At 48.9% G+C, this 20,131-nt stretch overlaps 1 protein-coding gene across 1 annotated transcript; it reads right to left on the bottom strand.

The window, feature by feature from the left end:
* Positions 1–717: 717 nt before the first annotated feature.
* Positions 718–19,726, bottom strand: LOC122211585 (arginyl aminopeptidase). The gene is made up of 11 exons (XM_042924814.1): positions 19,222–19,726; positions 14,688–14,828; positions 14,223–14,371; positions 9,617–9,733; positions 8,688–8,923; positions 5,952–6,065; positions 4,935–5,047; positions 4,647–4,755; positions 3,250–3,474; positions 2,299–2,441; positions 718–1,303 (listed from the first exon to the last, which is right to left on the bottom strand). Exons 1-11 carry the CDS (start codon positions 19,666–19,668, stop codon positions 1,145–1,147), a joined length of 1,953 nt encoding a protein of 650 aa, XP_042780748.1. The 5' UTR covers positions 19,669–19,726; the 3' UTR covers positions 718–1,144.
* Between the last annotated feature and the right edge of the window lie 405 nt (positions 19,727–20,131).

Here is a 20,131-nt window from a genome sequence, read left to right as displayed (position 1 = left end):
TAAGAGCAAGAACAAATCTATTGCAGTGGCTACGCTGTGTTTTCTTTCCCAACCCCTGTGCAGGGAAGGGAGGCCCGAATGGACAACCTCAAAGCCAAGGACACAGCCACAATGGTCAGGAGTGCCTTATATTCCTGTGCCTGAAAGGCAGCTTCAATATATTTAAATATTTTTTCACGCCTCTCCCCTCATCCCACACCCCAAATCCAAGCTGCTAACTGCTTAGATCCCCATGTTGAAACCAGGAAAGCAGAACTTAGTGCCAAAGTTCTGGGCAGACTCTATTTATTACCACATCATTAAAATACTTATCCAGGATCAAAAGCAGGGGAGTCCCGGTGAAGCCCCAGGGACTGTGAGAAGGCCGGAGAAAAATCACTATAATACACATTTTTTAAGCAATGGAATGGATGAACAGGAATGGCGCCACGGGTAGAGAATTTAGCTGCCTTAGAGAGAACTAGAATGAAGTTCATTTGCTATAGGTGTGCTTCAGCCATACAGCTGTGTATGTTTTCATCTCTGTGTGTGTGGGACCCCTACCTCTTGACCCTGGGGGTTCCCTACAGGCAGGAAAGTGCTGTCAGCTTCTGGGGGGGTCCCCAGTGACCTGCTCAGACTACTTGCCCACAGAGGGCGTGCATGGAAGCAGAAATTTCAATCACTCAGGTTGTAACTCTGACTCAAATACTTTTCACTTAAAAATATTTATTAAAATAAAGATTAAACCTGGAAAAAAAAAAAAAAGAATTCCCAGAATGCAGCCCTTTGCACAGTACTTCAAGAATCAGAAAAGGAAAGGAAAGGAAAGAAAAGAAAAGGAGAGGGAAGAGAAGGGAAGAGAAAGGACCAGAAAATCCTCTCTGCTCTTCCCAGAGAGTGGGGAGGGGGAGAAAATTGCCTGCCGTCACCACAGCCAGCAGCCTGCACTAGAGAGCTGTGGAAGGTTCTCTGGTCTCAGGACTTCCCGGTCCAGAGAAGTTCCCACCAAAGCAGAGGCCCAAGAGTCGCAGCCCCCAAGCCAGAGAACAGATTTTTCCAAGGGTGTGTAAACTTCAGGAATTTGACTGGAGAACTGGAATTTGGGAACAGTATTCTGAAAGCCTGCGAAGGCTGAAGAGGCAGAGGCCATGCCCACGAGCCTCTAACTGCCCTTGGGCGCCACGATCTGCTGGACGTAGTTGACAACGTTGCTGTGGAGTTGGGGGGCGGTGGCCTTGAAGGTCTCCTTGGCAAGGGTCTGGGCCACCTCGCTGCCACCCATCATCGCGTGGTACAGCGGAAGAGTGTACTTCTGTTTTCCCTGCAAGAAACACACGCACACGCGTGGCCTAAGCAGGCTGCTCCGTGCGTGCGTCTGCACGGCCCCCGGCCCCGCTCTAGCGGCACGCCTCATCAGGTGCCAAAAGGGATGTGGGTATCAGTGTTGGAATGAGGAGTGTCCTGGCAGGCGTGCTCTTATTCTGGCATCTTCTTGGGGGCCAAAGATCCACGTGGGTAGATCTTAAGTCTTCACAGTCCATGACAGCACAGGGGCGTCTACACTCAACAGAGCAAATGAGGAGGGCAGGCACAATGGGGTTCCGAACCTAGGAGGCTGTAAGTGCTTAGCCGCCAAGCTAAGAGCCAGTAGCAAAGGCTGCAGCACGTAAAACTGAGGGCCACGTGAGGCCCAGCTGCGGTCAAGTGCAAGAAAACCCACAAGTCAAATCCACATCAACGTGAGATTGCCACATCACAAAGTTCCTCAACTCCAGAGGCTCGGAGAAGCCCTCCGAGGGCTCAGAACACCTGCAGACAGGTACGGAGCTCCCGTCGCAAACAGATGTAGGCATCAGGGCGCCACTTCCTACCCAGCCCCACCTTGCCCGGCAGGGCAGGCTCCTGCTGCCGCCTGAGCCCTCCCAGGTCACGAGCTTCCCCCCAGGAAGCAGGAACCTATGATCTCACCCTTTGCTGTCTCTCTGGTCCTTGGGCCCCTCCCCTCAAGACCGGCCCTCCAGTCCCACTTTACCTTTGTTCCCAGGTGGGGGGTAGCTCTGACTGGCTTTTACCGGGGGATCTGGAAAAGGCTCCCCAACCCTGGAGGCTTCTTCCCCAGGCAACACCTCCACCAGCCACACTCAGGAAGGAGACTGTTGATCAGGGTCCTCCCGAGGTCCTTTCCCTCCCGCCCTCCCTCCCTCCTCTGCTCCAGAGAAGGGCAGAGAGTGAGGCTCTACCTGCAGGACTACTGCCAATAAGGCTGAGCGGCCCACCGCGTGCCTTGAGGGGGACAAGGAGGTGGGGCTCACCCACCTGGCTCTGCAGGAATTCCTTCACTTTCCAGAAATCCTCCTGGTGGTCATTCTTAATGACGATCTGGCCCCATCGGAGCCGGAGCTCCGCATTCCGGGAGTCGGAGATCTTTGGGTAAGTCTCTCCCAGTTTCTTCACATTCCCTGAAAAGAGGAAATGGGTTTTTAACGGCTGTTTCATCAGAGCCACGAGCCAGAGGCCAAACTCCAGTCTCAGCAGTCTGTCCATAGGCACGCCGGGGGCTCCGGGAATGACGTCAAGGAGGTTCCCACCCACCCATTTTATGCTCGTTCTGGTCATCTTCTGCTCTGAAAGGGTAATGTCCTATTTCCGACTTTACCTTAATTTCTAAGGCTCTTCCATCAAATTACACACTTTCTGCCGTCTTCCGTTTGCCCTCCAGGAATAAAGCACAGGTATCCTCCTCAAATACCCTGTGTCCCATTTTTCCTCCCACCACCACCACCAGCTAAAAGTTAGTTCGGTGTTCACTTTTTCTCTTTACAACACCCCTGGATGACTGTTATTTCTGGCTGAGCAGCAATTTAGCATTAGTGGTTGACAGCTTCCAAATCCCAGCCCCAGCGTTTATGGGCCATGTGACCTAATTGTGCTCAAGTTCATTCTCCATCACCTGGGGGTTATAATCACAGCAGCTAGGCACAGAGTAGTTAGGAGGGCTCAATGACCTCAGACGTAGAGTTTAAAAGAATTACCTGCTGACCCAGAGGGCTCAGCGAATGCTAGGCTTTATTATTCTGTTCCCCAGGGCATTTGCATGTATGACTTACATCATCTGTTGACGTGTTTCTTGTGAAGTGCTTGCATCCACCTGCTAACACCTGGCAATGGCCTAGGGGTAGGCATTGCAAGGGCTTCCCTCCCAGTCTCCCTCTAGCTCCTGATATAAAGCTCTGTACACAAGGAAACTGGATTTACCCGCTTTCTTACCGGGAGGGAGAGGGGATTTCTGGAGGATCTTATCTAGGAAGTAAACCAGCTGGTAGGTCTTCCAGGTAGAAATGGCCACAGCTTCAATGGCCTTCATGTCCAGCTCCCTGGTCACCCACAGCTGGGCCAGCTCTTCAGCAGGCTTCATAAGCGAGTCCCCAGGGGAGAGGTCAGGGAGGTAGGGGGGCCAGCCAGGGGTGTTCAACCACCGATCAAACTCAAAACCTGTTTGGTAGAAGGAGAGAAGGTACTGTCGGAATGCTCTGGTAGCATCGAGGTCAATTTGCTCCAGCAACACCGAGACCTCAAGCTCCTGTCTGCCTCCATCCATCCCTAACGCTTAATATCACTACCCCATGCAACCACCTGCTTCAGTCAGGTCCACTTATATTGAGACCTAGACTGTTACAGTCAGACTAGACTGCCCCCCTTTCTACTGTGACAGTGGTTTTTGCTCCAAATAAACACTGTGCTGTCAGAACCAGGTGGATGAATGCTTTCCTAGTGTCAATCACGTTCACGTTCTCCTTCAGATGACCTGAACGGCTTGGTGCAGAACATCCTGGGCTCTAAGACCAGGCTGCCCGGGCTCCTATCTCCGCTCTGCTCTGCCATTAACTAGCTGGAAGGCCATGGGCATGTAACTTCACCTCCCTGTGCCTTTTATCTGTAAAACAATAAAAGGCAGGGTAGGAGGCCCTTGGTTGGCAGTGATGAGAATTAAATAAGCAAATACACATTATGAGTTTAGCATCCTGCCTGGTGCATAGTAAGCACTCAGTAATTATTAACTTTCGTTAGCCACAGAGTCTCATGACCTTGAAGTGTGGGCCTCCAAGCAGAGAGTAGGTGCTCCAGGCCTGACCAGTCCCGGCTGTCAGCAGGGAGCTGACTTTGCCAGCCTGATGATGGACAGACTCAGGGTCGGCACAGCATGAAGTGGGTTGCCTCATCTGTGACAGGTCACCGTCTACTCTCTCTTAGGAAGCAGTGCCTCCCCAGCTGAAATCAGGGCTGCCGCTGGGATTTTGGGATTTTCCTTCACTCGGAAGGCTGAACGAGGTGACTCCACACTCACAAGGCGGGGCTGCTGCCGGGACCAATGCCCTAGGTCACAGCCTGGGCTGTGGCAGCTCTCTGGGGCAGAGTTGGGGGTTTGGTTGAGTGTGTGCAGATGTGAGGAAAATGAGGACAGAGAAGAGAGACTGAAGAGACAAAGTGGAGAAAATGAGGCCAGGAGGAGCAGAGAGAGTCATTCTCGTGGGACAAGGCTGTTTGCCACTTGCTACGTGACTCCAGTTCAACGTTTTCCTGCCCCAGCTTAGTCTTCCCAGATGTGAATTAGCCATAATTCTCTACTGTCTTCTAGAAGCCTGTAGGCCGGCTCCTCTGCTCACCTGGAATGGAATCCACTCTCTTCTTCTTCAGCTCAGGGAAGTATTCCAAGTAGAATTCTAGAAAGTCATCAGCTAAGATACTTTGGAATTTGAATTCATTAACATAGGCCTGCAGGGAGGGAGGTACTTTTCAGTCCTTCTGGATCCCCTGGGGAGCAGAGTCCCTCTGTTCCTTGGATTCTCCTCCAACCCCTTGTCCCTTCAGCCCCTGCCTCTACCCCCGTCCTCTGGCCCAGCTGGTTTCTCTGCACGTTCTCCTTTCACCCCTCCTCTCTGAGTTGACTATACCTTGAGAAAATTGTCAAACTCATCCTGATCACCCACCAAGTGGGCCAGGTATGAGACAAAGCAGAAGCCTTTCTCATAGGGGGTCTCGTTGTAGGTATCATCTGGGTCCACACCTAGCAGAGAAAGCAGACACTTGTAACCTGTCGCCTTCATTGTTCTTCTCCGGCTCCAGATTCAGAGAGTAGTTATGGAAGAGATCAGAATTCAGTTTCCCCAGGTTCAGCAAGGCCAGGAATGTTTCCAGATCCATCTTAGCCTCTCTCAAACCACTTCAAAGTTGATCTTAAAGGGTCACGGATTATGGACATAATAAGAGGACAAATAAGCAACCTTGCAGGGGAACTGACAAATTTCCTTTTTCCTGGGATTGCTTTGCTCCACTGGGTTCCATTGAGTCTCAGGACTGAGCACAGGGCTCAGTGCCTTTTCTATTGGTCACCACCTACATGCACAATCTCCCCTCCCAGAACAACTGGTTGTTTCCACATTCATGGAATATGTTCATTCTAGACCAAAATAAACTAATTACCAGTCTACAAGAAGTTCATTTTCATGGTCATTGGCATCAAGGAACGTGAGCTTAAACTGCACGAAAAAGTTTTAGATTAGTCACACAGGGGACTAAGGAAAAACGTTAGAAAAGAACACATGACCTTGGACAAGTCATTTGACTTGTTGGGTGCTCACTCATATCCTCCATAAAATAAGGCTAACACTTAATCTACAAAACCACAGGTCTGACTTGATAGAAAAAGAAGGGTATGGGCCTGCACAAATGGACGGCAATGGTATAGTCATTAAAAACTGCACAAAACTGGAAAGAACTCCCATCTGGCTGGAATGGCTTGGGTTGAGTCTGTCTAGAGGCCAGGGAACAGCTACAAAGAGCTCTGGAGGGCTCTTCCTTCCCAAGGAGAGTATTCAAGGTGTGCACTGATCAATATGAGGTTCAAAATAATTTGGGGCTCCAAGCCCAATTTAGGGGAGGGGAGAGTCAGACAGAGGAGCCTCCTGGACCTGGTTCAATCTTCACTCGGAGCTTGTTGAGTGGGTTTTCCTCGCCAGTGATGTCCATGTGCTGTCGAAGCAGAGCCCGCCCGGTTGCAGCTTCTAAGCAGGTATAAGCAGAGCCTAGGACAAAAAGAAACCCTAGGTCTCAACAAAGTGTAACATCACGTCCAAGTATACTTTCTGGACGGAAGACCGTTGCTGCCCCCTTGTGGCCACAGAACAATGACAGGTAACTGAGGCTTAGTATCTTTACCCTCCTGGGGATCCCAGGGCAAGAAGGGTCAATGACAGAGAACCTGACTCAGCTCCTAGCTCCCTGTTGCTCTGGCCTAAGAAAGCACTTGGTTAAGCTCAGGCTGTCAGTCTCACCCGCACACAAGGATGAGGGAAATCTCACGCCTTTTCCTGTTACCTTTCCTTATCAATAGATTTTTATTTTTAGAGATATTAATTTGATTTTCTATAAAAACAGATTATAGAGGGGACGCTTGGATGGCTCAGTCAGTTAAGCATCTGACTGCCTCAGGTCATGATCTCACGGTTTGTGGGTTCGAGTCCCGCATCAGGCTCTCTGCCGTCCGCATGGAGCCCACTTTCAATCCTCTGTCCCCCTCTCTTTCTGCCCATCCCCCGCTCACACTCAAAAATAAATAAAATTTTTTAAAAAGAACAGATTATAGGGGGGTCTGAGTGGCTCAGTCAGTTAAGTGTCCAACTCTTGATACTGACTCAGGTCAGGATCTCATGGTTGTGAGATCGAGCCCTGTGTTGGGCTCTCCACTAAGCGTGGAACTTGCTTGGGATTCTCTCTCTTTCTCTCTCCCTCTCTGCCCACCCCCCACCCCCCGCCGCCGCTCATTCTCTCTCTCTCTCCCTCTCTCTGAAATAAACTTAAAAAAAAGGATGTGAGCCACTAAAAAAAATAAAAATAGAAAGATTATATATTCATTTGACCGTTCCTGTCAGACAAGACAAACGGTCACCCATAATTTTTCTAAGGGTCTCTACATCTCCTCTGGTTCTAAAAAGGACTGAGGGAATGGTTGAGGGGAAGGGGACCAGGTTTTGAACCAACCACCTCTGCCACTCACAAGGTGTTCTGACTCTGGGCAAGGTATTTAATGTCTCTAAGCCTCAATTTCTTCATCTGTGTGGCGGGATGATAATATTTGGTAGCAGGATTCTTAGCGGCTGATTAAGATATTCACACATAGGCTTTTGCTCTACATACTCTGGATGAAAGTGTAGATCTGCACAAACTTTCTGGGAGGCAATGGACAATGTGTGCTAAAAAGCCTTGAAAATGTTCAGATCCAGAAATTATGTCTCTAGGAATCTATCTTTGTTGAGACCATCTGAGACATGTGTGAACATTTCGATATAAAAATATTTGTCAAAATATTCTTTCATTAGGAAAACTGAAAATATTGGAGACTGATTGAATAAATTAAGAAATGGCCATACCACGCAGCTATAGAAAATTTAATGACTTGGGAAAATGTTTAACTTTATTAAGTTAAAAAAAAAAAGGCAGTTTTAAGGTCTGATGGTTCACACACACGCATAGAAAAATGTTTGAAAGGATATATTACATTCTCTCTGAACAGTGAGATTATGGATAAATGCATTGTATGTGTTTTCCCATGTACATCAAAAGAGATTTTGATGACAGAAATAATAAAAATAATAAACATTATCTTTTTTTATAGTATCTGATCTATAGCAGGTTTTCAATAATGAGACAATGTTGAGAAAAGATTTTAAAAGCCCACCTGGGCTCAATTTGGGGTTCTGTCCTCAGCTGCTAAGTGGCTTGGGCACATTTCTTATACTTTTTGAGTCACAGTGGACTCATATATAAAATGAAAATAATATCTCTTTTATCAGGCTACGGTAAAATTGTTAAGTGATGTATTTGTTTTAAATTTTTTTAATGTTTATTTATTTTTGAGAGAGAGAGACAGAGAGTGAGCAGGGGAGGGACAGAGAGAGAGGGAGACCCAGAATCTGAAACAGGCTCCAGGCTCTGAGCTGTCAGCACAGAGCCCAACATAGGGCTCGAACCCACAAACTGCGAGATCATGACCTGAGCCAAAGTCAGACGCTTAGCCAACTGAGCCCCCCAGGCGCCCCTTAAATGATGTATTATTTTTAATAACATGCCTAGGACAAAGCTGGTATGTAAGTGTTCAATAGAAGGTATCATTATAATTGTCTTATTTTCTATTTATTTTTAATATTTTAAAGTAATCTCTACACCAAATGTGGGGCTCAAACACACAACCCCAAGATCAACAGTTGCATGCTCTACCGATTGAGGCAGCCAGACGCCCCTGATTCATTCATAAAAGTAACTAGCTATCTGGGTGAACAGCCCTGGGCAACTCTACCCAGCGGCTGCCCGGCTGTTGGGAGAACAGAGCATCAAGTGTGTCCTCAGCTTTGATGAGGGGGTCCTTTCGCTGTTAGGTCCCCTATCAGTCAACACGCAATTTGTGAGATTCCCTTCCCCTAAGCCTGCTGACTTAACGACATGGAACGAAGTAGAGATCACGCGCTTAGAAGGAACGTTTGTCTAGAGTTGGCCCTCCATGGCCTCTCACCAGAACTTTCTGCACTACTGCCCCTCCCTTCACACCCGCTTGTGTCCCGAAACTTCAAAGGAGACCACATTGGCCTCACTGGCTAAGGAACTGGGGACAGGGCCCCTAGGAGAAGGAGGGGACCTGAGGGCTGGCTTACCAAAGAGGACAGTAGAGATCCTCCTCTGGGCATACATGGTGAAACCTTCATTGAGCCAGAATTCACCCCAGTTGGCATTGGTGACCAGGTTCCCAAACCAACTGTGGGAGATCTCATGGATGATGACATCAGCCAAGGAGCGGTCCCCTGCTAGCAGGCAGGGGGTGACAAAGGTCAGACAAGGGTTCTCCATTCCTCCAAATGGAAAGGATGGGGGCATGAAGAGCAGGTCATACCTGCCGAGAAAACGGGAGGTCACAGACAGGCCTCGGCTCCCCAGGGCTGACCCTGCCTCGCCTCCCCAGCCCCGACCCTCAGTCCTGAGAGATGCAGCCACTGAACAGGCGGTGTTCAACACCGGGTGCCGTGCTGAGATGATGCCCAGGCCCCTCAGTCCCCCGGCCAGCTCGCTGGGACTTCCCTTTCCCCAGGTTTTGCTCTCGTGGAGGCGCCTGAGACTTGCTCTCCATTCTCCTTCGCACCAGGGGATGGGCATATGGTCAGCTCTATCAACAGTTAGCTCACTGGTGGCCCACTTGGGGTCACAAAGACCTAACAGAGCCTTTTATCTGAGGAGGCTGAAGTCTGGAGATGTCAAAGGGAAAAATGAGAGTATGTGGCTGCTTTTAGCAGCCAGGAAAGTAAGTCGACAAAGGTCCCCTGACAGTGTTTCCTGATCTCCACGCTTAGCGGCTGGAAGGCACATTTTGGTCCCTTCAATAACCCTTTCTGTCAGGGTCCCCTCCTCAGCAATAATGAACAAGGCCTGGCTTATCCCTTCCTCATTCTTTCCCTCCTTTCCTTTACTTCTGGATTGGGGAACTCTGCTCTAGGAACCAGAGGGAGAAGAGGCAGCACCAGCAGTAAGAGAGGGGGAAACCAGGGACTCAAGTTTAACAAAAGACATCAGAGTCAATGTGATACCGCACCTTCCCCAAACGTAGTGTCCAAAAAGTTTCTCTCCTGTTGCCAGAAAATCTTCTACCACCCCGTTGTACTCCTCCTTGGCAGCCTTGATCAGGCAGGGCTCAGCCCACACCCGGCTCCTAAAGACAGAAGCACAGAAAAAGAAGAATGGTGTTTGGAGACCTATTGTGGAGACCCGATCCCGAAAGCACCTGTAGAAAACTGGCAGTCTTCTACTGGAGCCAAAGGAATGTGACAATGTGGCCGCAGAGACAGGAGATGCAAGGTCAAATCACCTGCATGGGTCCAAGGGACGGATAAATGAGATCACGACAGAGCACTGTGGAGGCAGCAGCCTCCCATGTGCAACAGGCTCAAACTCACACTGCTACAATTTTACGTGTCCAACACTGAATGTGACCTTGCAAAAGTCACTGACTTCTCTGAGCCTGTTTCCTCATCTGGAAAACGAGTGGTAAAAATGAAATAAAGACAGCATATAAAAACCCCTTATACAATGCCTCATGTACTAAATGTTGGTTTCCTTTCCCCCACTTTCCGGAGACCCAGAGCGGGGCTTGAACTCGTGAACCAGGAGATTGTGACCTGAGCCCAAGTTGGACCCTTAACTGACCGAGCCACCCATGAGGCGCCCCCATGAGAGCATTTTACACCAGTAAGTGGTATTATCGGATTGAGTCTTGACGGATCGCTCTAGCTGCAGTACCCAGAAAATACCTTAAATTACAACAGTGAGTATCCCTAAGTGACATATGTAGGATAATGGGTCAAAACCAGAATCTTGGGTGACACCAGCACACGTGGGGTTGGGCAGAGAAGAGCCCACAAAGGAGACCAGAAGGGGCGAACCAGGAGGTCCTGGAACCAGGACAGAATTGTGTCATGGAGGCCAGAGGAGGGTCAACAGAGGCAAAAGAAAAAGAGGGGAACATCAAGACAAGCACTGAAGAGCAGCTAATGTGCGGTACATGTTGAGGCCAGTGGCCTCTCTTACTACAGGAGTTTCTGCGGTGTTACCCGGAGAGGTGTTGGATTCCAAGGGGTCCAGGCAGTAAATGGGGGGTGAGGGAGTGTATACACTACTGTTCTAAGCAACTTGGCTAAGAAAGGAAGCAGAAACAGTGTGCCAGAAGGGAGTGTGGAGTCCATGAGTTTGTTTTTTGCTTTGTTTTTAAACTAGGGGAAACAGGAACATGGTTAGGGGTCGGAAGGAAAGAGCCAGTGGGGGGCGGGGAGGCTACCCATTTGAAGAGCGAGGGGTGAGCAATAAAGCAAGGCCCCGTGGGATTTGGGAGAGGGACTGAGTCAATGATGGCTCAGATGAAGAGATCTGGCTTTAAACAGAAGGAGGGACCCCTCTTCAGAGTCCAGGGGGAAAAAGGGGACGAATGAAGGCAGATGAAGATGATTTTTTACATGGAAAACAGGAAGTGGACATAACCATATCTGACAAATTAAATATACTCAATAAAGGAAGAGACAAGAGCATTGCTTGGAGTGAGGGTAGGGTGTCCGAATAGGAAAACTGAAGAGACAAGTCTTCCTTTAAATCCTTCCATCCTCCTTCCCTCCCCCTTCGCTTCCCCCTTCGTCCCTTCGTTCCTTCCTTCCTTCCTTCCTTCCTTCCTTCCTTCCTTCCAGGAGAGTGAGCCAGAAAGGTAAATCAAAGGTCTGCTGAGCAATATTGAAAGCCTATCTATAGTTGAAGACTACATCTGTTATATTTTCCTTGAAAACCACATAAATGTCTATTTCAACTTAAAAAAAAATTTTAATGTTTACTTATTTTTGAAAGAGAGAGAGAGAGAGAGAGAGAGAGAGAGAGAGCATGAATGGGGGAAGGGCAGAGAGAGGGAGACAGAGAATCCGAAACAGACTCAGAGCCTGCTCAGAGCCTGACACGGGGCTCGAACCCACAAACCATGAGATCATGACCTGAGCCGAAGTCAGACGCTTAACCAACTGAGCCACCCAGGTGCCCCGTCTATTTCAACTTTTAATTCCAACTTTTCACCAAAAAACCAGAAATGGGTAGCAGAATCAGTATGCACAGCTGTGTACTTCTCTCAGACACTCAGGTACAGAAGAAAGAGAAAAGGGGACGGTCGGAGCCGGGGCTAGAAGTTACAGCAGCAGGACAGCACGCAAGGCAGCCTGGGATGTTGGTAGGAGATCCTCAACCCCACACCTGGGCCACGGAGAGAAGATGGGCCAGGTCACAAGAGGCTGGTGCCCGGGAGGAAATGTATAGCTTGCAGGAAGAAAGGCCTCTGGGAGCTTGAGAAGCAGATATAGTGGGAGTGAGGCCACCACAGAGCTGGAAGGTTAGGAGGGTGGGGTCAGAGAACGAATGAGGTGAAGGTATTTAAAGTTTCTGCCACAGCACAGCTCATGATAATGCCCACGGCCAGGACTTACACCGTAGTGTGCCCTTGAGTGCGGGGGCCTGAATCAGGTGGAGAAGGCTCCCCGGAGAGAGGAGCTCGAGAAACCCTGAAGCCACCCTCAACCCTGGGTGTTGGACAGGTAATCCAGATGGAGAAAAAAGTCGCCAAAAATGATGTGACCAGGCACGAGGTTGAGAAAAGACGGTGACATGAGAGTCAGAAATCTGCAAGGAATTGCTTTGCGATCAGCTTGGATATCACAACTGGCAAAGTCCTTAAACCCAGGCTGCTCCCGTGTGCTGCACCTAGAAGGTGAAGGTCAGGGTAGGTAGGGGACATCCAAGATACTTCCACCAGTCTGCTGATTTCTGTCAGAAGACACTGGAGTGTTCTCAGTCAAGCTGGAATTTCATCACCAGTGGTCTGGCGCAACGAGCACCGGATGTGCAATGGAAACGCATGTGACTCTGCACAAGCAATTCCACCTGAGGCCTCGGTTTGCGTATCGGGAAGATGGAGACAATCATATCTCCCTCAGTGAGGTTATAGAAGGATCAGAAGAGATCATACATAAAAGCGACGACTGGGATATGTCCACGGTCTCTTCTGACCAGGATCTCCCTCCTCTGCTAATGGGGACTGGTCACAAAGTTTGCCAGAAGAGCCTGCTATCCTGCATACCTACACAAGAGCCTCAGATGTGGGGCAGAGACCGACTACCTGACTGGCTACCCCACTGCCTGACAGGGGAAGGAATGAGTCATCGTGACCGGTTATACAGGTTCTATCCCCTGGATTGATGTACTCGATCGTCATTTTATTACAGAGGGCTCAAAAAAAAAAAAAAAAAAATCATTCTCCAGTGTGTTTGGAATACATTCCCTCATTTCTCATTAGCAGCTCATAGTCGTACTAACAGAACCCTAGTAAGAGAAAATTCTCTAAAATGACATTCCCTTCCGGGGCGCCTGAGAGGTTCAGTCAATTGACATCAACTGACTCTCGATTTTGGCTCAGGACGTGATCTTGCGGTTCGTGAGATGGAGCCTTGAGTCAGGCTCTGTGTTGACAGTGCAGAGTCTGCTTGGGATTCTCTCTCCCTCTCCCTCTGTCCCTCCCCTGCTTTCTCTCTCTCTCTCTCTCTCAAAATAAGTAAATAAATAAGCATTAAAAAAATAAACATATTAAAAATAATAAAAATAAAAATAAAATGACATCACTTTACTTAACTATTTCCCTGTCAATGCAAAGCTGACATTCCTTTGGTTACCTACTACCCTATCTGTCAGAAACACAGCCCTTCATGAAAAAAGAGCACCTAGCCTCTCAAGACCGGTGTTGTTTTGAGTGTGTGTCCTTGAAGCAGAGGCCAATGGCATCCCATTTATCATTCTCTCTGAAACCCAGGAACTAAGATTCACGACTGAGCCCAGCTACAAAGTCTGAGGCTGTAACCAATTCCGGCAAGGACACCAGCACCTCCAAGAACTGAGCAAGGAGCCATGGCGACAGAGGCAGGAAACGCACCGCAGCTTTACCGTCCAACCTTTAACATTTTACATCAGGATTACGCTGTGCTGGCAGATCGTATGAGGGCCGGGAAAAACCTATATTCCTGGGCAAGTTTCTTTTCGCAGGAAACCTTACAAAATCCTTATTTATCTCCATGAAACCCTTCTAACTTCGTGGAGGTCTCTCTGTCACCATGGGTTCAGGTTTATGCATCTGGAGCAGACAACAAAAAGGAGCTTCCGCTTTCTTCTCCAGAGGGAAACAATGACATCAACGTTGTATATTTCCAGGAATTAACTGCTAGAGAAAACGGGGAGATTTGGTACAAAGATTACAAAGCAAAAACAATTGCTCGCAGGGAACTCAGAACTTAAAGACACTAATAAAGATCAATCTGACACTGCTGTCTCAGCGCCAACCGTACTCCACGAGGTGGCCCAGGACAGCAGCTACCGCTAGTAGGACTGATGAGCTCATTCTAGACAGCAGGATTATAGAACTGCAGGGAGGGAGGGAAGGAGGAAGGGACGGGACAAAAAGAGCACTTCCTCCCGCTGTATTCATACCACACACTTCTCGCTGCAGAGAGGCTGTGGATTCAGAGAGGATGTGAGACTGTCCCAAAGACCATCACACTGGGGCCACTGGTCAGAGGCCTCCTCGGCTCGAGGTCAGTCCAACCTTGCCTGTGGGGGTCTTTGTCTCCTACCTGGGTCCAACTTCCGCCGAAACCAGATCTCCGATGGCCAAAGCTATCAGATAGGAGGGGATGGGCTGACACATCTGGAAGAAGAACTTATTTGGACCTCTCTTCTCCCAGGTGTTAGCACTCATCACAGCTGTGAAGCCATCTGGGACCTGACAACAGAGAAAGCTTAGGAGATTTTACCTGGACAGAGTCTCCTTTTGATTAGCTTAAAGGACAGCACGGCCGGCAACCTGCATGGTGACAGCAATGACCTGGAGCCCATCTTGGGGAACACAAAGCTTTCAAGACACTAAACTTGTGCTAAGCTGATGAGATTTAGCACAAATAAAACTTCTGTACATGAAGGAATTCTGCAGAGGGGCCACTGGACAGACGTAACAATTTACCAGCTGAAATGTGGCCAGACAGATCTGGAATTATATTTTCAACCCCAAGAGCAAGTACACTTAACCTTAGCCCTCTTACCTCAATAAGAGCTGAATATCTGCATTTCACTGCAGGAGTGTCGAAGCAAGGGAAGAAGGCCCTGTTTAGGACAGCCTGGCCCTGGGTATAGACAAAAGGCTTCTTCTTTCCTGCTGTCTGCTCAGGAGCCAGCCAGCAAACCTAAGAGAATAAAAGAACATTTCAAAACTGACACCCCCTACATGAGCTCAGTCCAGCCAGGGAAAAGGAGTTGGCTGGCATGGGAGACTTTTAGGGAATCCTTACAATCCTTATGCCAGCAATTTGGCCCTAACTGTGAAGTTCTCTCCTACTGTTAATTTAATCTACCTTGGAATCCATGCCAAGGTATGACATCCGCTTCACATGGAAGAAACACCACAAAGGGTCTATTCCTCACTGTATCCCATCAGGCATCTCAAGAATTCTAGAAATGGCCTCGGGCACCTGGGTGGCTCAGATGGTTAAGAATTCCAGACATGACCTCTGACCCTGGCATACTGTCTTCCTCCTCTGAGTCCTTCACACTGTAGTTGTTTCTCATCAAAAAGACAAAACGGCCACCTGGTGGCTCAATCGGTTAAGTGTCCGACTTCGGCTCAGATCATGGTCTCACGGTTTGTAGGTTTGAGCCCCGCATCGGGCTCGGGCTCTGTGCTGACAGCTTGGAGCCTGGAGCCTGCTTTGGATTCTCTGTCTGTCTGTCTGTCTCTCTCTCTGCCCCTCCCCTGCCCCTCCCCTGCTCATGCTCTTTCTCTCTCTCTCTCTCTCTCTCTCTCAATTAAATAAACATTACAAAAAAATAAGGAAGCAGCTGTATTTGAACTTGTGATAGAACACACAAAAAAGGAGAAGTGAAGTGGGAGGAGTCTGTGATTAACATGTGTTCTCCAGGGGTGCCTGGGTGGTTCAGTCCATTAAGCGGCCGACTCTTGGTTTCGGCTCAGGTCATGATCTCATGGTCTGTGAGTTCGAGCCCTGTGTTGGGTTCTGTGCCGACAGCACCAAGCCTACATGAGATTCTCTGTCTCCTTCTCTCTGACCCTCCCCCACTCACATTTTCTCTCTCGAAATAAATAAACAAAAAATTTTTCTAAAAAAAAAATTCCTGAAACTAAATTCTCTATTCCTGAAATTAAAACTTACCCTTTCAGAATAAATGTATTTTACATTATAGGCATTGGCTATATATAATTCTTTAAAGAAATTTTTTTTAAAGATGTTTAAGTAATCTCTACACCCAATGTGGGGCTCAAACTTACAACCCCAAGATCAAGAGTCGCACATTCCACTGACTGAGCCAGTGAGGCACCCGGGCTATATACAATTCTTAATTTGTTTTCTGTTAGCCTTTAACCAAGGGCAAATCTGAATGGTTATTACAAACCCAATTTTTGCCTACAGCAAAAAGTTTACTTACCACATAGATCTAACTGTGGGGCTGGGGGGTAGGGGAGGATATGTCAGCACTAAGTGCCATTTAGAATTTAGAAAAGGATTAGGTAAATCCAGGAAGCAAAACTTTCTGGTTTAAAGGTGAGTCGGACTGAGATGGTTGGAAAGGAGAGGAGAAGACATTCTCAAGCAGGTGGATAGAACATGAAGAAAGGCATGGATGGACGGTCTCTGGGAGCTGGTGGTAGGTTTCAGATACAGGGGTGGGCGGCATGCCTCGGCAGGTGCACTTTGAAAGGCTTTGAACTTATATTAAAAAATAAAAATAAAAAAAAAAAAAAAAAAAAAGAAAGGCTTTGAACACAGGTATTTGAGACCTACTTTTAAGAGGCATAAGGACGCCACGTGGAGATGCTGACTTTTTCTTTGAGATTTGTGTGTTATGTGTGTGAAGATTTTAATGAGTCTCTTTCCAAAGAGTATAGTACAGATGGAAAGAAGGAGAAAGAAATACCACATGGTATTTCTGTGGACTGGAGAAAGTGGCACTACCTTAGCCAGGTGAGTGAGATCACCCCAGACAGTCAGAGATCATGTTGATATTATGGATTCTCATTATCATGTGATGAAAACAGCACTTCACTTTTGTGACATTCCACTAAATGTTGCTCTGAACCTAAAACTGCCGTAAAAAATAAACTTTTACTTTTTAAAATTTTTAATAACCACAGTCTGATCATGGGAAAAACAGACAAATTCCAATAGAGAAGCATCCTACAACATATCTGCCCAATACTCCTCAAAACAGTCAAGGTCATCAAAAACAAGGAAAGTCTGTGAAACTGTCATAGCCAAGGGGAGCCCAAGGATACATGAAAGCTAATATACTGTGGTATTCTGGATGGGATCCTGGGACAGAAAAAGATATTAAGTAAAAACTAAGAAAATCTGAAAAAGACTCCGAACTTTAGTTATCAGTATCGGTTCGTTAATTGTAACAAAGGCATCATATCTGCAAAATGCTAAGAGGTGAAACTGTGTGTGGAGGGCTATATGGAAACTCTACTAGGGGCTCACTGGCCTTGCTAATCTAAACTTTTTTAATCCTATTAATGAAAGAAATTTAATGAGGTGACAGGAAGAGCTAACATACGGTGTTCGCCAGGCACTGTATTAGGCACTTGTATAAAGACAATGCATTTAACTTCTGTCAAACTCATAGACTAGTCCCTGGCACATCTTTTTTTTTTTTTTTTTATAATTTTTTTTTTAACGCTTTATTTATTTTTGAGACAGAGAGAGACAGAGCATGAATGGGGGAGGGTCAGAGAGAGGGAGGCACAGAATCTGAAACAGGCTCCAGGCTCTGAGCTGTCAGCACAGAGCCCAACGCGGGGCTCGAACTCACGGACCGTGAAATCATGACCTGAGCTGAAGTCGGCGGCTTAACCGACCGAGCCACCCAGGCGCCCCCTGGCACATCTTAATAAGTACTGGTCATCCCCTCCGTCACTTCTTATTCATCATCTTTGGTTGAGGTTTTTTGTTGTTTGTTTACAACGACACAGAAAACAGAATGAAGAAGCCTGCAGTACAAGTATTCTTGTACTTGTCTCAAGAGTCTAAAGTCAGGGAGAGGCTGCTACCTACAGTGATTAAGGTGAGTTGAGAGTCCTCACTTGGGATGGTGGCAATGAGACGGAATACATACAAGTGCCTTTAATGCAGACCTTCACGGGGCAAAGGGCAGTTCTTTGTAAAGTGTGGGTCTCTGTTGTTCTGTCTCTATGAAAGCTATTTCGTTTTGATTTTTTTTAAGTTCACTTATTTATTTTGGGGGGGAGGGGGCGAGAGCGCAAGTGCAAGCACCCAGATTGGGGAGGGACAGAGAGAGGGAGAGAATCCCAAGCAGGCTCTGCTCTCTCCTCACGGAGCAGGAAGCAGGGCTCCATTTCACCAACCCATGAGAACATGACCTGAGCAGAAATCAAGAGTCGGCTGCTCAACCGAGTCACCCGGGAACCCCTCCTTTTGTTCAATCCGAGGTGCCACTTTCAGTAGGCAATTTCAGAGAGGGCTTAATTTTTCCAGTTATCCTGTTGAATTCCAAGTTCCTGCCCCAAACCAGAAACTAGAATATAACAACCAAACACATTTACAGATATTCCGTTACCCTTGGAGGGTTTTCCCTTTGCCTTGGAAGTCAATTTGCATTGCTTTGGACTTTTCCTTTTTTAAGCAAGTTCTACCCCAGGTTCATTTACTCCCTGAACAGCGGAAGCTGGAAACAGAACTGCCCTTTGAGCTGCCTCTAAGAGTGAAAGGGAACTGCTAGCTAGATAAGTAAACTGTAGCCTACCCTGAAACTTGCAAGCCACCCCACCCGACGAATGACTAGCAACCACAGCCTCAGAACTCCCTGTGAAGGAGCTTCTGACTTTCACAAACGTAAGCCACAGAACCATCCATCCTTTCATACCAATATTTGTCCTCCCATCAACAGCGAGAGGGCCTACTACACCCTCATTCCATTTCTCGCTCGTACTCAAATTCTTCCGTTCATCAAATCTAGAACTTGGCAAAAGAAAACTTAAATAACTACGGGGGTTCAGGATTAGTTCAGCCTGGGGCACTACAAGAACGCGTAGGGCAAAGGGCTGAGTCAGCATCCAGGGCTCATGGGCCGGCATCGTCCAGGGCTGCCATAAAGGAAAAACTAGGTAGCTCGTTATCAGGGACCTAGGTCCCAAGGCCCCGTGAAACATTAAATTCGGTTTATAAATAGCTCGTTATCCAGAAAGCCGCATCGGCTAAGGTTTCCTCTGCAGGCAGAAATGGCAGCCCGCCAGCGTGATGAGGGGGAAACAACGCAGACAGGCCACCAGAGTCGCTAGGGAGGGGAGGCAGGAAGGGTGGAAAGGACGAAGGGTGCACAGCACGGAAGCTGGCCTGAAGCCAGAAGAGGGAAAGCGGGCAGCCTGGGAAGAAGGCAGGGAGCTCAGGGCGGGAGGCGTGCCCAGGGGTGCCCCGAGGCCCCTCTCCGCCAGGGCAGAAGCATCTTCTTTCTCCTGGGGGTGGGGTGGAGTGAGTGCCGGCCGGCGGCCAGCTCGGAGGGCTGGAAGGGCGGGCAGGAAGTGGCTGGGTGAGGGGGCGAACTCACCCCGGGTCCCTCCCCGACGCGGTAGGTGAGGAGAACCTGGAAGCGCTCGCCGGCCGGGAAGGGCTGCGGAAGGGCCACGCACAGGGCCTGGCCGTAGTGCGAGAACGGCTGCGTGCGGAAGTGCACGGGCTCCGCGGGCTGCTCCTTCGAGTCGGGCCGCTGCCGCCGCAGCGACGCCGCCGTCACCTCGAGGCACGGGTGCGAGTCGAGCCGCAGCTCGGTGGCGCCCTCGGGCACCAGGCAGCGCAGCTCCAGGACCGCGGTGCCGCTCAAATTCCTGCTGCCCGGGCCCGGCCCCGGAGGCCCGAACTCGGCCCGCAGGTCCAGGTGCAAGTGCAGCATCTCGAAAGCCCGGAAATTGGAGGCCGAGGCCACGTCCACGGCCTGCGCCGAGTGCAGCGGTCGCGGGGCCGCGCTGCAGCCGCTCGGAGGCCCGTCGCTCGCCATGGCCTCACCGTGCCTTTGAGCAAACGCGGGGAAATCCGCCGGCTCCGTCTACTGCGGCGGGAAGCCCCGCCTCGAGCGCCCTGCCCCGCTGCGGGCCACGCCCATCGGGCCACGCCCCCAGGGAGACCAGGGCTGGGTCACGCCCCTCTCCGAAAACCTGAGACCTGACCACACCACCTCTCTCTCCCCTGTTCACCAAGGCTCCACTCTTCCAGCTTTATACGAGGTACCTCTGGACTTTGGAGAAAAGGTACAGTGGGATAATTTGGTCCACATTTGCCCAAATTCATCGTACCGCGATGTTACAGTAGTCCGAGTGGCGACACCTTTCTCTGCTGACGTTTCACTCTCCTAATCTCCCAGGAAGGTAGCAGGATGTAGATTGAGCCCTGGATCGAAGATCTCAAGCTCTGAGCTCGACCAATTATTAGGATTGTGTGTCACCTTGGGCAAATCACTGCCA

This window comes from Panthera leo, chromosome F3 (assembly GCF_018350215.1).
Source record: "Panthera leo isolate Ple1 chromosome F3, P.leo_Ple1_pat1.1, whole genome shotgun sequence".
In the NCBI taxonomy this organism is placed as follows: Eukaryota; Metazoa; Chordata; class Mammalia; order Carnivora; family Felidae; genus Panthera; species Panthera leo.
This window is presented reverse-complemented; position numbering and strand designations above follow the sequence as displayed.